The 13,922-nt window shown below is 38.8% G+C and overlaps 2 protein-coding genes across 26 annotated transcripts in view; one reads left to right on the top strand and one right to left on the bottom strand.

Annotated features, from left to right (window-relative positions):
• The window catches only part of LOC113666422 (rap guanine nucleotide exchange factor 6), a 33,337-nt gene extending 23,679 nt beyond the window's left edge, over positions 1-9,658 (top strand). For 4 of the 25 annotated variants that reach the window (XM_027182205.2, XM_089200012.1, XM_089200014.1 and 1 more), the window contains exons 27-47: positions 957-1,021; positions 1,386-1,493; positions 1,853-1,910; positions 2,502-2,576; positions 2,980-3,078; positions 3,190-3,289; positions 3,403-3,451; positions 3,885-3,963; positions 4,508-4,591; positions 4,974-5,048; positions 5,359-5,430; positions 5,501-5,653; positions 5,797-5,905; positions 6,020-6,121; positions 6,570-6,683; positions 7,043-7,168; positions 7,533-7,565; positions 7,736-7,813; positions 8,064-8,141; positions 8,759-8,800; positions 9,059-9,199. In XM_027182205.2, the coding sequence (XP_027038006.2) occupies positions 957-1,021; positions 1,386-1,493; positions 1,853-1,910; positions 2,502-2,576; positions 2,980-3,078; positions 3,190-3,289; positions 3,403-3,451; positions 3,885-3,963; positions 4,508-4,591; positions 4,974-5,048; positions 5,359-5,430; positions 5,501-5,653; positions 5,797-5,905; positions 6,020-6,121; positions 6,570-6,683; positions 7,043-7,168; positions 7,533-7,565; positions 7,736-7,813; positions 8,064-8,141; positions 8,759-8,787 (1,686 nt within the window). In that variant the 3' untranslated portion in view covers positions 8,788-8,800; positions 9,059-9,199. Of the gene's footprint in view, positions 1-956; positions 1,022-1,385; positions 1,494-1,852; positions 1,911-2,501; positions 2,577-2,979; positions 3,079-3,189; positions 3,290-3,402; positions 3,452-3,884; positions 3,964-4,507; positions 4,592-4,973; positions 5,049-5,358; positions 5,431-5,500; positions 5,654-5,796; positions 5,906-6,019; positions 6,122-6,569; positions 6,684-7,042; positions 7,169-7,532; positions 7,566-7,735; positions 7,814-8,063; positions 8,142-8,758; positions 8,801-9,058 lie in introns of all 25 variants that reach the window. The other 21 variants (XM_027182204.2, XM_089200025.1, XM_089200026.1 and 18 more) reach the window with 13 other exon arrangements.
• On the bottom strand, positions 9,516-13,530 carry LOC113666462 (potassium channel subfamily K member 3). Its single transcript, XM_027182253.2, has 4 exons — positions 12,767-13,530; positions 11,624-11,923; positions 11,094-11,288; positions 9,516-10,999 (listed from the first exon to the last, which is right to left on the bottom strand). Exons 1-4 carry the CDS (start codon positions 13,077-13,079, stop codon positions 10,818-10,820), a joined length of 990 nt encoding a protein of 329 aa, XP_027038054.2. The 5' UTR covers positions 13,080-13,530; the 3' UTR covers positions 9,516-10,817.
• Between the last annotated feature and the right edge of the window lie 392 nt (positions 13,531-13,922).

The raw sequence follows: 13,922 nt of genomic DNA, 5'->3' as shown, positions 1-13,922 counted from the left end.
TAAGAGTTCCTCTGGCCCATTTTTCTTGTCATTGCAATTGTACTGAGCTTGGTTAAACACCGTTACAATTTCAAAACCAACATCAGCATTGAACCGTTTTATAAAAATTCTTGTATTCATAAACGTCTCGAAAAGCATCCAACTGATTATTCCATACTTAATTCTCTTACATCAAACCAATCATCTGTTACTCAATAAAGTTTTTTGTCATTCAACTTCGCCTCCAAAAGCATCGCAATTTGTTCCAAAAGAATGCGCACATGTTTACTCCAAACTGCTAACAAGATGCGGGATACTTTGATGGGTTTTTTTGGATGAAAGTGACCGAGCCCCTAATAATCACGTTATGGTGTTAAAAATGTTTGTCTCACACAACTAAAACGTCGGCCCCTTGAGATTAGAGTATGTTCAAGGAAAATCGAATAGATTGTCATTTCTGTATGGAGTGTTTTATACAAACATCGATCAGACAGAGATAAAACAAATTTTTCGCATCAAGCGTAGATTATCAAAACTGTGTAAAGATGTATTGCAATGTAATGAGATTTCTTAGTGTTGTAAGCCGCTTTTTTCTTTCATGGCGGCTGTATTTTGTAAATGAATAGTGAGGGATTAGCGTATTTCTTCCTTCCGCGTGGAAGAGGTGAAACCAAACACTTCGCATCACGCGAGAGTTTACCGACTAGTTTTTGCGATAAAAACGCGCTGCTTGGTTGCTCTGTGAACAGAGCGCTTAGAAGCGCAAACCCTATAGCTGTCGTAAGCACATGTGTCTGCAACCAGACTCAACCTGTCCGATCAATTTTGCGAACAATCAGAGACAATGCTGGCATGTGTAAGCTTTTTTCCTCGAGTAAGACGAAAGGTAGATGGAGTAGATATTGCTGCCACTTTAGATCCGGTGACACACCATATTTCAGATGTTTTTGCCGACTATTTTGTGTCTTGTTTTGTAGGAAACTATGGCACGAGAGGTTGTTAACCGAGCCGTTGAAGCGTTTGGAATTCAGGGCTCTCCAAGGTAAAAATAAAAATATGGAACTGAGTAAAGCTCGTCCAGACTTCAGTGGAAAATTGTATTGGTCCGCACATTCTGCAGTCATTCAGTAACGGATCTTCTTGAACCGATCAAAACTCCTTGTAATCTTCAGTTTCTCTATTTATCTACCGGGATAATCCTGCATCGTGTTTGAAAATGTGATACGAAGCAAAAGTTGCAATTTCCGTGATATTTTTTAGGATTAACACATCGCGGAATGTTCAGTGGCGAACAATATCCTTGCAAGTCTTAGGGTAAAATCTTCAGGATTCTGATAAAGGAGAAGTTGTTTTTACATCAATCCAAAGTTTGATTTTAAACCTGCTTTATATTCAACGTTCTCCAGAGAATACGCGCTGTGTGAAGTAACAGTCGAGGACGGAGGGTTCGTGAAACAGCGGAGACTTCCCGACATGCTGACGAATCTTCCCGATAGAATCCACTTGAACGGAAGGTGAGTAAACTCTCCTTACCCACGCTCGTAACAAGACGAATAAATTGTTCTGTTAACTGACACGATGATTTCGACTTAGCAGTAGAGGAGACGCGTGTCACATATCAATGCTTACTGTGGAGTTCTCTATTGCTCAGTGGCAGGGTATTGGGGCGCGGAATCCAAAGGTTTGGGGCTCGATTCCTCAAGGGGACTTAAAATTTTTCCTTCGTCCCACGACTTTTCAACCCTCTGTAGTTTCTTACTTTTTCCCAATCTTAATTTTAAGATTCTCATCATTAACTTCCATAAATTTGCGTTATCGTGTCGTTATTTACAAGAATTAAGAGAGTGATCACCTTTTCGTTCTTTATTCCCAGGTACTATTTGAAGAACAACAGCGTCTCAAGCCAACTTCTCCCTGACGAGGCTGCTCAGGTCAGTGGGGCTCTTTTGTTTCTTTTTACCATGACAATCAAACTGACCAATCAGAGCAAACGATGGCAACAATTTGAACCAATGGAATGAAGCAAAATATTGCACGTGAATTGCACTTGAAAACACGATAGACTGGATCATGTTAGGCGAACATCTAATGGGTTGTTAGCATGACGCGCGTTCTTGAAGCGCATTAGCGTAACAAGAAGTCAATTCGGAAGTACTTAATTTACTTGAATGAAGAATTTATCTTCGTGAATCATGGTGAACTACAGCTGCACGAGAGTTGAAAAGCGAATGAGCCCACGCGAATGAGCCTTTGAATTATTTAACCTTTTAACAAGAAGTTACGAAATTGGGGATATTATCCCGTGATAAATAAGTTGCAAGAAAAACTTTGGAAATAAATTAACTTTTAAGAAACAGGATGGTTAAGATTTTGAGGCCATAAGAGGATTAGCAATGGGTAGGTCTTGAGAAAATGTAGAGGGTCTGGGTTAAGACGCATTATTGGTAGCATGGAAATTAATCCTGTGGACAAATTGAAGTAGCCACCATTTCTGATTAACGTTCTCTCGAATCTAAATTCAGGAGCTGGCCAAGGAGTCTCAGTGTAGTTTGTTGCAACTTAAACCGAAAGAGGTGGCCAAAGAACTAACACTCCAGGTAGGGGGAGTTTTGCGCAATTTTAAATCATTGCTTGAATTGTTTGCGTAAGGAAAGATTGCATGATTTCCAAATCTGAACGATTCTGAGAGTACCTCAACCTTTTTTTTCTTTTTTTCAAGCCATCAAGTTAACATCGTTCTCTTCTTTCGTAGGAAAGAGAGGATTAAATTTTTCTCCAGGTCTTGTTAGTAACACACATTTTTGTCACACAAAACACGCGCTTTAGTCAGGCATTTTTAGTTCATAGATCGTCGGAATCGTCCCATTTATTCCAATTTTTTGAGACGAATAGGAGGATCCTGTTGATCACATCAAAACAAAGGTCTAACTGTACCCACTTTGCAGCTGTAGAGATAATCCTCAATTTCTCATAATTCCTCGAACGATCTTCCTTTTACAGGATTTTGAAGTTTTTAGAAGTATTGATCCTCGCGAGTACATCTACAAGCTGTGGAACTTTGGTCCGAAACTCACAGAAAACTTACGAAAATTTTCTGAGGTAAAGTGAACCTAATCATTTAACAAGAGTAAAATTCAGCCGTTGATTATTCGCAAGGCTGCGCATTTTGAAGTTTACTTACGCTATGTTTGCATTCTTTCATTTTCGCAGATTGTAAATAACGAGATGTTTTGGGTTGTGACCGAAATATGCAGTGAAGCAAACTTAGTAAAGAGAATGAAGTTAATCAAAGCTTTTATCAAAATTGCAAGTAAGTCAGACCTAGATAATAGCATGTTGAGTATTTGACTTTGATATTCGAAAGTTTTTTATTCCAAAGCGTTGAAATATTTTTGGCTTAATATGCTCTTGTGTTCTTCACAGGATATTGTAAAGAATGCAAAAACTACAATTCATTATTTGCTATTGTGAGGTGAGTTAATGTATGAAAGATAAAACCCTTATTTGGTTTATCTAAGTTACTGGCATTGTAGTTTTTCTTTTCCTTTTTCTCGTTTCTTTTCTTTTTTTCCGGCGCTTTATTTGGCCTTAAAAGAGACCTTAAATTAGCTCCTCGACTGCCTCGCCCTCCAGTTTTATGAGAATTTCCCTCTTATTATGTCAGGTTTGTCGATGGTTACATGTTTTCTCGCCTTCCAGTTCACGTAGTATATTTTTCTGCGCTTGTCGATGCTCAGATGTTTTTGCCGACGTCTGTTCGCTCCTAGTTTTCGCTTTTTTTACTAATACCCATATAATACCATGTCATTGCCGCATTTGTTTGTTTAACTCTTTAAATAAACCAAATAGCCACCCCTTTGTTGAAGTCATTCCCTCTAACTTACGCCCGCTGTTCTCTGTTTCAGCGGGCTTGGCCACTCAACGGTACAACGTTTGAAGAATACGTGGGACAAGTTACCCACAAAGCATAGCAAGGCATTCGAGGTGAGCTGTGCTTAAAGAGATGTTTATCAGGTTTAATGTGTTTTTAGGAGTGCCAAGCCTGTGGCAGTGTGTGCGTTAGTGTTAGAACTGTTCAGCGCTGGACTGCCCGGTCGAAGTCTGGATTCGAGTCACAGTTGAGTCACTGTGATGTGAGGTGTATGAGACACTTTACTCTTACAGTGCTTTTCCGGGTTATTATCAGTCTTGCAAATTTGGTTTTATCAACTGAGTTGATGAAGTAAATTGGTCACCGTAAAGAGTTCCTAAAGCTGACGTTTTGAGCGCTATCCCTTAATTATTCGAAACTTCAGCTTCAGAAACTCTTTACGAAGGCCAATTTACGTTTATCAAGTCAGTTGATAAAACCAAATTTTCTCGTAACAAGCCCACTGACGCACCACCATAGAGTCTTCAGAAACTTACCCTCTCTTTTCTACTATCAATTATGGATGAACTGTTTTGCAGACCCACGTTAAATGAGTCGTGTGACGATATTATAAAGGATAATTTAAACGTGAGTTCTTTTTTTGGTTGTCTGTTTCAGGATCTTCAGAGTCTGATGGATCCGTCAAGAAACATGTCTAAATACAGAAATTTACTAAATGGAGAACACGGAGAGCCTCCCTTGGTACGTGCAGTCCACCATTACGAGTTATGAAAAATTGAACTTTTTTAAGTTCGAATCTTTATCCAAAACACTTTCTTTTGACTTCTCTTAGGCTAATTCTTGTGATAGGCCGCATCTCGATCGAGCTTTGTAAAACTGAAATCAAAGTCATCTCATCAGCCATTGTTAAAAAAGATTATTGTAAAGAGCAAAAGTAAAAGGAGACAAGTGCGATAAAACGCGAATGAATTCGTGACAATTCTATTTTGTTGGCGAAGTGTATGGACAGATATCATGCTTAAAAAGAACACTCTTCCGATAACATGTTGAATTTCAAGATTCTTATTGGGAAGACTGAATGAAAGTTAGTTTGATTGAAGTCATTTTTTTGTTCTTCTTTTAGATTCCGTTCTTTCCTGTCATAACGAAGGATCTGACGTTCATTCATCTAGGGAATGACAGTATCGTGGACGGACTTGTAAGTGAATATCCATTTGTATTTCACAAATAACTTGGTTTTTTGTACTTTTGAACCTAATTTTGAGAGGAATGTTTTTCACCGATCCTAGACTATTTTCCAGGCAATATTGTTTTCCTTTGTTATTTTGCTTGAAGAAGCTGCCTACGCTGCGTTAATTGTAAAAGATAAAAAGTTGTAGATTTTAGAAACTCACCTATTTTTATAAGAGTGCGGCGCAATATGGATTTGCTTTACACCCCATTCCTTCCTTGATTTCACTTGCGGAAGATAAATTTTTGCTCACAATTTTGTTTGAATATATTTGCAGGTTAATTTTGAAAAGCTTCGACTCATTGCAAGAGAAGTTCGCCAGATTTCAAAATTCAACTCCATTCCCTACGTGAGTATGACGCTGATTTGTGCGTGCATTTCATAGAAACATTATTTTAACGCATTTCTTCTTATTCCAGGACCCTGACACGATGTTCGAAGACGAACTGAACAGTCAAGGAGGACCTGGGCAACAGAAAATGACGTCAACGGTGGTCGGCATGGTAACAGGTAGCTCTACATGGAGTCGGAGATCGTTGCGTGACCAAAATCCCAAAAAGATGTACGAGGAGGTAAGAACAACTGATTTCAAGATGATTTCTCTTAAACAGACGCCTTAACTTTATTTCAGTTGACATTTGAAAATTTGATTCTCCACGTTAGTCTTGGATCTTGCTCTATCTTACTCTGTTTTGCATTTTGTTTTGTCACGCAGTCCATGATGTCACGCAGGGTAAAGCAATACTTGTCGAACCTAACTGTCATACAAGATGAAGAAAAGTTACGAGAAATGTCAAATGTCTGCGAACCTCCACAAGGATCCGGTAAGTTAACTTTGTCACTCCATCGCCCCAGTCTCTCCTTCCAAACTCATTGTTTTTGGACCCTTGTGTTTGCAGATTTTAATTTTTTCAATCGTTTTCTTTCCTCATGTCCAGCAGCTCCTCCCAGCGTACAGACACGAAAGAAGAACTCGCCCACGTCCTCTCCAGGCGCGAACAAGAAAGATCGTAAAGCTGGAAAACCAAGTGAGTTGACGGGTGAGCAAAGAAACTGTTTTTGGTGCCTGCTGTCTACCGATCTCTTCCCTCCTTTCCCTTCCCCCCCCCCCCCTTGCCAGAGGTTGAGAACCTATAGGACCCTAGACACGAGTCTGTAACATCTCTAAAGAAGCCTGAATATTTTTTTACGTTATAATGGTAGGCCTCACTTCGTAATAAATTCCTTTCACATTGATTCTTGTCATCAAAGAAACCTTTTAATTTGTGATTCTTTATCTCTTTAACAATATTTTATAACGATTACACTACTGTCAAAAGCGGTAAGTTCGGGTATCCTGTGACCCGGTCCCAATTGAAGTGCACCAACACGTTTGTAGTCAGAGCTATGAGCAGAAAATTGATTAAGACATAAGAATGTGTTGAACCGTCCAATTATTAAATAACTTGTGCTGACTTTGTTTAATGGAGTTTTTCTTTCTGTACTCAGTTCCTTCGCCATTAGCTCTAAGAAAAGACATAGCGGGTGACAGAATCTCGGTGTCCTCTACAGCGAGTACATCATCGTTACCGGATGTGCAGTCTCCAAAGCAAATCAGTGAAGGTAAACTATTTCAGCAATAAATGAAAAGAATAAGGTGAAGCGTGGCAACGTTATAAACAGCGGTTTCGGGAAGTTCTTCCCGTATTTAGTTTGAAAGGAGGACCAATAGTAGCGAAGATTCGCTTTGTGCGACAAAGAAATTTTTTTTTTTTCAAAACTATTTTACTCGGAAATTTCTGTTCCTGAAAAAGAGAAAGAAAACGAGTTTGAATTCTGCGTGATTGCCACGGTATGAAATGAGTCGCAATAACTGTTATTTCGCTTTCCTTTCTTTTTCGTTCTCTCTTTCTTCTTTGAACAGTATTTTTTGAAGGAAAATGAAATCTCTTATTTCATGCGCAATTTTTTTTTTCCGTCAGAGGAAGTGCATGTCTTTCCTGAAGCAGACAGAACATCTTTACCAGAAGATACCGTCCATATGCAGGAACTCAGAAGACTGCATATCAATGATGATCATCAGAGACCACAATACCGCCATCCACCAGGTCAGACAATAATTCTGTCGTTAGGTGAAGTCCTTCACGCTTACTAACCGATTATCACAGTTACTGTGCCATGAACCTACTAGGAAACCTCCCCCTCCCCCCCCCCCCCCTATTTACCAGCATTTCGTTAGATTTCCCAGAGAGCGTATCAAGAAATGGTCCATTTTCCATTAAGCATCAAACAAAAGTCCTGAGTAATTGGTAGTCCTGAGGGACTTTGGCCGAAGGGAGGCGGAAAAGCTCGTAACTGATCGAGAAGGCTTACCCTGAGCCCTAACAGCTTAATGCTGAGTGCAACTTATTAATAACCGGTTAATAAGTATGATTGTTGACTTAACTTGTCCTTGTTTTTTCGTCATTTCAGGTGTGGAGGTAGTCAGGCCGATCATGTATACAGGTAAAAAAAAATTAACTGTTTGTAACAAATATTCTGCTGTTCATTCTCCCAACAGGAGTGGTGGGAGGAGATCGGAGGGCGAGTTTAGTCAAGGACTCTTAATTACCGTAACCTCGTTAAAGTTTGAGACTTTTTTTTTATATTTATCTGTATTTCTCTGATCTTTTTAGTACAAGCTCCTTCCACCGATAGTGTTCCTTACAGCCCAACCCACTCAACTTCTTCACAAGAACATCCATATCATCCTGGTGAGTTTCTGAGATCGTAATTCAAATTCTTCTTATTATCTGCGTGCATTTTGTGAGAAGTTGGCAAAGTGAGCGCTTTCCCAGCAACGTGATCACGTTTTAGATCAAGACCGAAAATTTGAGATTAGTAAAATTAAATGATTATAAAATCGTCGATGGCGGCAAATGACGTACTTGCTTGGCAATCATGAAAACGTGTCCGCGATCCGCTCTAAGGTCCGTTTTTTAATTTTATTTTTTACTTTTCCAGGAGTTACATATCACCAGTATGTCAGCTACCACTATCCAGATCAGTACAACAGAGTAGAATACGTAGAAAATTATGACGGTAGGTTATTGCTTTTGTGCTGAGTATTATTTATGACTGAAATGCTACGGCGTCTCTTATTGGTTAAAAACAGATTTTGGATTTTGTGGCAAACTGAAACACGCTCATGTCTTTTGCGTGTTCTCCCAACATTCCGTGTGGGTTACGACATAACGTGAAGAGGCGAGCCAATCGGAAGCGTTATGTTCATTTGTTTCAAACAAAATACAAAAGCTTGCTGCGAAGAAAAATGTGTGAGCCCTGGGTGAAAAAGAGTCGAGACTGCGGCAAAGCTCCGATTTTGCAATTCCGATGGCTCGCCCTACAGCTCGACTACTTGTTTTTAACGTACTCTGCCATCAAGCCGAAACTTGCTGAGATCACTTGGTTAAAAGTATCTGGGATAAAAAAAAAAAAAACACACGCGCCAAAGTTATTGTCTTGCTTTTGAATTCGTACGATGTTGTTCCTTTATCCGAAATAAGAAACTTGATGTTGTGTTGACTAATGAATGTAGAATGTGCTTCTCAAAATATTTTCCTCCTTGAAATAAGACAGTTGTTTTGATCTTGTTTTGATCTTGTTTTGATCTTGTTTTGATCTGGTTTACATCTTTTTCGTATCGTTTATTTTCACAGAAGAAGAGGGCCAAGTTTCCGCTGTTTAACAGAACATGTGAGTTAAGTTAAACATCCAATTACTTGAAAACATTATGGACGAAAACTCTTTTTTTTTTTTAATTTCGTGATTTAGTTCAAATGTTTTGAGGAATTGCTTTTCTTTTTTAAAGAGCCATAACTGTGTGGTTGGATAGAGAAATATCCCTCCTGCCTTCTGAGGGGAGGATTTTAGATTTTTCCATACTATGAATTTTCAATGTTAGTCTTAACGTAACGATATGCCTTTCTGAAGTTGTGTCACCTTTTTTTTTCTTCCAGGTCTATGAAGACTTCCTTCGCCGATTCATCCCTCCCAGAAAACGAATATTTTATTATGTTTCGAGTGATTTATTTTCATGAGCTTTTGGTTTTTTTGGAGGCCTTTCCAAGCTTTCCTGTGCAAAGCTAGTTGAATTTATTGCGGATTATCCTAGACAAAATAGGCAAGAAGAGTTTCTTTCCTTTTTAATTCTCAAAAGGAAAGCCTCTAGTCGAAGACAAACAGCGTATTTGTATAACGATAGGCAGAGCAGGCCGTCTGTCTAAAACTGCATAGATATATGAAATCATACAATCATTATTTTTAACTACTTTGAATCTCGCCAGATCATATATACTCAATGAAAGGGAAATAATGATGGTTGTAGCACGGCGCGGGCTTCTCTTGCAGTATGAATAGAAATATTTAAACCTTTGTAGTAGTCTAGATAGGATTATGGAACGAAAAAAAAACTCATTCAATTAAACATACATTTTTATTTTAATCTCAAAATATTGAGAGATGTACCTACTTCTGAGTCTACAAATTTTTTTGTATCAACTGTAAATAAGTTATAGGCTACATTATAAGTACAAATTATTAAACATACTTTTGGTAAAGGCTTTTGTGTTACCTTGTGTGGTGTTGCCTTTTAGAGTTTTGCTGCATAGTGTCTAGTCATTCAAAATCACCTTGGGGGTGGGGACTGAGGGAATTTGGGGATCACATGGTGTTCAAGGGGGACGGAGAAGGGATCAGTTGTCGCCAACAGAGTATAAAGGTGGGGGGGGGGGGTTAAAATTGACTGCCAATCAGATGGGGATCATAAGAATATTTATAGGCGGAGGGGGGGGGGGGGGAATCAGATAAATTTTGTCATGACCAAACCAAAATTCACCAGCCCCTTCCAGACGGTAAATAACAACCAGTCTCCGAGAGACTTATGCAAAGACATTTTAACGTTGGTAGCCGGAATTTGAGAGGTTGTTTCTTCAGTCGCCGCTCGCGTCTTAAAAACGTCTTTACGAAGCCCTTCCCCTCTTTCCAGACAACTTGATCATGATAATTTTAAACTAAGAAAATGGTTACTGAAGACAAAAATGTAAATCTATAAATTGATATGATCAGTTTTTGACCTGTCGCTTCTGAAGACAAAAAAATATCTGAGCACCCCAAAGGGCGCGGTCTTTTAATAAATTTGATCATTGGTCGCTTGAGAAAGATTATTTGAAATAAAATTTAACTAATGAGAAAAATGCTTATTTACAAAGAGTGAGAGTTGACTGTCGTGAAAAATTTACCCCTGAAAAACACCACAATATACACGTGCTAGGTATTTCCTCTTGAATTTCACGCTATACATGTTACAAGCCACATTACCAAAGGAGTTCTGTCAACCTAGTAAGATTATGAAGCAGCCGATAAGCTATTGTCTACAGTTTCTACGAAAATTGCGATTTGTTTTGTTCGTGGTTTTTGAAACCATTCTATAAAACTACGGAGTGCCGCTTCTGTAGCGTCTGCCAACTCTATTTTTTATATTAACAGTTAAACGCCTCGTCAAGCCAATCTGTAAATAAAAGTTTACAGGGCTAATCCGTTCATAATAATAAGTGATGCGTAACTCTAGGTAGCTTGCTCTTACCATCTATCTACGTCTTTGGGTCAAGAAATTACTTCGCCATTCTTAGATCTAGAAATTCCACCAATAAATCACACAAAGAAAAACACGATCTTACTGTCACGCCCTGGTTGATTACTATCGATAAGATTTTCAGCTCAGTAAAGCCAGCGTGGATCATTTATCAGCGGTGTAGACTGATGTGAAGCAAATCGTCTGAAAGGAATGACTGATGGAAACACAATATTATCCAAGTTGCGAGAGACTGTGTACAAGCCATCAGATACTGGACCCAGTTCCTCTGTGATATTTGCACCCGTCCTTCTGTGACAGCAAAGACCTGGTTAAGAGAAGAGGAAAGAAAAAACGAGTCATAATAAAACGGTTTCCACCTGAACTTTGCTGAAAAATTTTTAGTGAATCCTTATACACACCTTTTGTCCTTTTGAAGCCGTTCCATCTGTTCAATACTTCAGCTGCCGCTACAACTGCAGAGAGTAGACTCGACACAAGGGCGAGGCCGAATACAATGTAGAAACCCCGGACGACAAGTTCCAGCGTTTGGATCCCAGATGAAGGCTCCTGGCCTTTTCTAGGTACCATATCCCCAAACCCAATAGTGCTTAAAGCTGATAAAAGAAAACATGATCTAATGACTTATTTAGTTTATAAATTTACAAAGAATAAACCTTAACATTTTTATCAGTTGAATGGTTTACGAACGATAATATTTCTCTGCTTTCAACAATTCATTCGTTCATAATATGGACATTGTGAGCTTTTGAATGACTGAATTAATGAACAACTGAATTGATGATTGGATGAGCTAAGGAATTCATCCGCCTGAAGATCATGGACATTTTAATCATCAGCTTATCATGGTATGTTCCTAAGTACCTTTGTGTTCCAAATACGCTTGCTATTAGTTCATTGTCTCTCCTATAATAACTTACGTAAGCCATACCTATAAAGCAGTAGTAAACTCCGTCAAAGTAGCTCCAGCCTTCAGACAAATACAGCAGTCCACCGAGCATGAGAAGGACTAGGACCAGGGCAGCAGTGCTAAATAGCACCTTAATCTTAATGCCTTTGTCTTGTTGGAGCTGGTACTTTGAACTGATCAAAATAAAACCGTTTTCGATCAATTCGTTGATTCTCTCTCCTATTGATTTCAACGCCAACATACAGAGAGGTATACCAAATAGCGCGTAAAAAACACAAAATAACCGGCCGCCAAATGTGGCAGGAGCCATGTGGCCATAGCCTGAAATCAGAGAATTGAGCGTCAGTGCATCAAAGAAATAGGCATTTCAGGGTATTAGCTGACTGAGTGGTGTGACTAGTTAGGTATCAAACTGACTGACGATGAACCGGGATCATGGCTTTCCCCCTCCCTGGTTCCTAGATGTTTGATTTTGACTAGCTTACGATCTGATTGGCTAGCTGACCAACGGACCAACTTTCAAGCTGACGGACCAATTTGCTTCCTGGTTGTCTGTCGAGAGGCCGATCGATCATGAAAGTGCATGAGTGATTGAACAATTTACTGTTACAAAACATATGTATTAAAGGGGAAGTGAAGCCTAAAGTTGAACCATTTTTAAATTGTAGCTTATAGCTAAAATATCAATGTTTGAACGTTTTGACGATGAATTTAAGACTGTAACTGTCTTTCAAGCATCCCCAAATCTCTCCCAATAAAATCCAGTCGTCAATAAACTGAATGGAAAACTTACATGATCAAGGCAACACACATATATATATATTATATCCGTGCAGCCTGAAAAGATTACGAGTTTGGAGGCAAAAACTTAGGAAGACTACGAGACGAATAAGGTGACAATTTCTAACACAGCGTCTTAAATCAATAATACTTGCTCTGAAAGTGAGCTATGCGATTTCGAACTGGTACGCCTCCGCAGTCAGTTGTGAAGAGGATGGGTCAGTCTGTTCTTCTTTCTTCCGAGTTGTAAATAACCGTGTAGACAGGACGTTTTTACAGAGTAGTGGATAAACATGGGAGCCTTCGATAGCACTTCACAGAAATTATATGGATGTTGAGCTATCCTTGTAACTGAAAACGGATAATTTAACCATTAGACCTTACCGATTGTGGTTATAACACTCGACGAGAAATAAAGTGAAGCATAAAACGTCCACTCATAGCTTGACGCTCTTTGGTGATGATCTTCTTGAAATTTATGAAGCTTGTTCACTAGATCGTCAAATTCTTCCTTCGACATATTCACGCTTAAGTTTGTTCGCATTTTCTCCAGAGTTGCTTTGTCGGCGTCTTCAGCCAGTTCAAGTTCGCGTGGATCTGTTGTACTTTCAAGGACTTGAAAAACTGCAGCGCCAATTAATAGAAACAACGAAACTAAAGTGAAGCGAATTAAAATATCTCTTGTGCCAGCTTTCATTGTTCAAGACACTTGAAGGACGTTTGTTTTGCCTTCGAAGACTCGACCTCTTCAGCCTGTTTTACCACCGTGTAAACTGATGTAACTCCAAAGTCACACACGCGAAGTTTTGTCAGTTTTTCGAATTAAATTAAATGCTGAATGACGATTTTAAGTGAGTCACAGTTGCCTATTTTGCTTTTTTAATTTATTTTTTTCCTAGAGAGAATTCAGTTGTTTTTTTGACCACAGACCAATCGCCACAAGTCTTCAATTAATGCCCCGCGTTAAAGATTCACATAGGATCTTGTCACCGCAGTTACAATCTTGATTAAAAAAAGTGTAAACAAATTAGACTTCTGTCTCTAAGAAGCAGTTTGATGTTTACAAGTTAAACATAGTGTTGTATGAAATCTCAAGCTAGGTCATTCAGTTCGAACCGTTGATTGCGTGCAGGATTACAAAACCCCCAAACTTCATGAAATATTCACTGTTTTCATCAACAGATTCTATTGTCGGCACTTTCGTTTCAGACCCTTATCAAATAGAAATATTATTATAGCATCTTTCTACGGTCGCCCAAAAGTCAAATGCAAACACGCAATTAATTCAGACCAGAATCTTCTCATTTCATTCACTTTGGCTGGCTAATTAGCTGAAGGAAAGACAACACCTGATTCATAAAAAATTTTTCCTTTAAAAATACGGGATATCAGAGATCAAACAAAAGATCTTATGGACGAAGTCTCTTAATTCGCTGTTTAGCGTCGTCCGATCGCATCACATACTTGTGTTAAGAAAAAGAAGTTATGTAATATAAAAAAGCGGTGATTTTCTCATTTCACCTTTAAGCTAAACTGTAGC

This window comes from Pocillopora damicornis, chromosome 3 (assembly GCF_964200805.1).
Source record: "Pocillopora damicornis chromosome 3, jaPocDami1.2, whole genome shotgun sequence".
Classification (NCBI taxonomy): domain Eukaryota; kingdom Metazoa; phylum Cnidaria; class Anthozoa; order Scleractinia; family Pocilloporidae; genus Pocillopora; species Pocillopora damicornis.
The sequence above is the reverse complement of the archived record's forward strand: the minus strand, read 5'-3'. Positions and strand labels throughout refer to the sequence as shown.

Excerpts from the sequence above, each read along its gene's own strand:
- LOC113666462 (XM_027182253.2), bottom strand. The coding sequence starts at position 13,079 with ATGAAAGCTGGCACAAGAGATATTTTAATTCGCTTCACTTTAGTTTCG. Across the intron at positions 11,924-12,766 it reads GAGTGTTATAACCACAATCG|GCTATGGCCACATGGCTCCT; the intron begins GTAAGGTCTAAT and ends CTCTGATTTCAG. Across the intron at positions 11,000-11,093 it reads CGGCTTCAAAAGGACAAAAG|GTCTTTGCTGTCACAGAAGG; the intron begins GTGTGTATAAGG and ends TCTCTTAACCAG.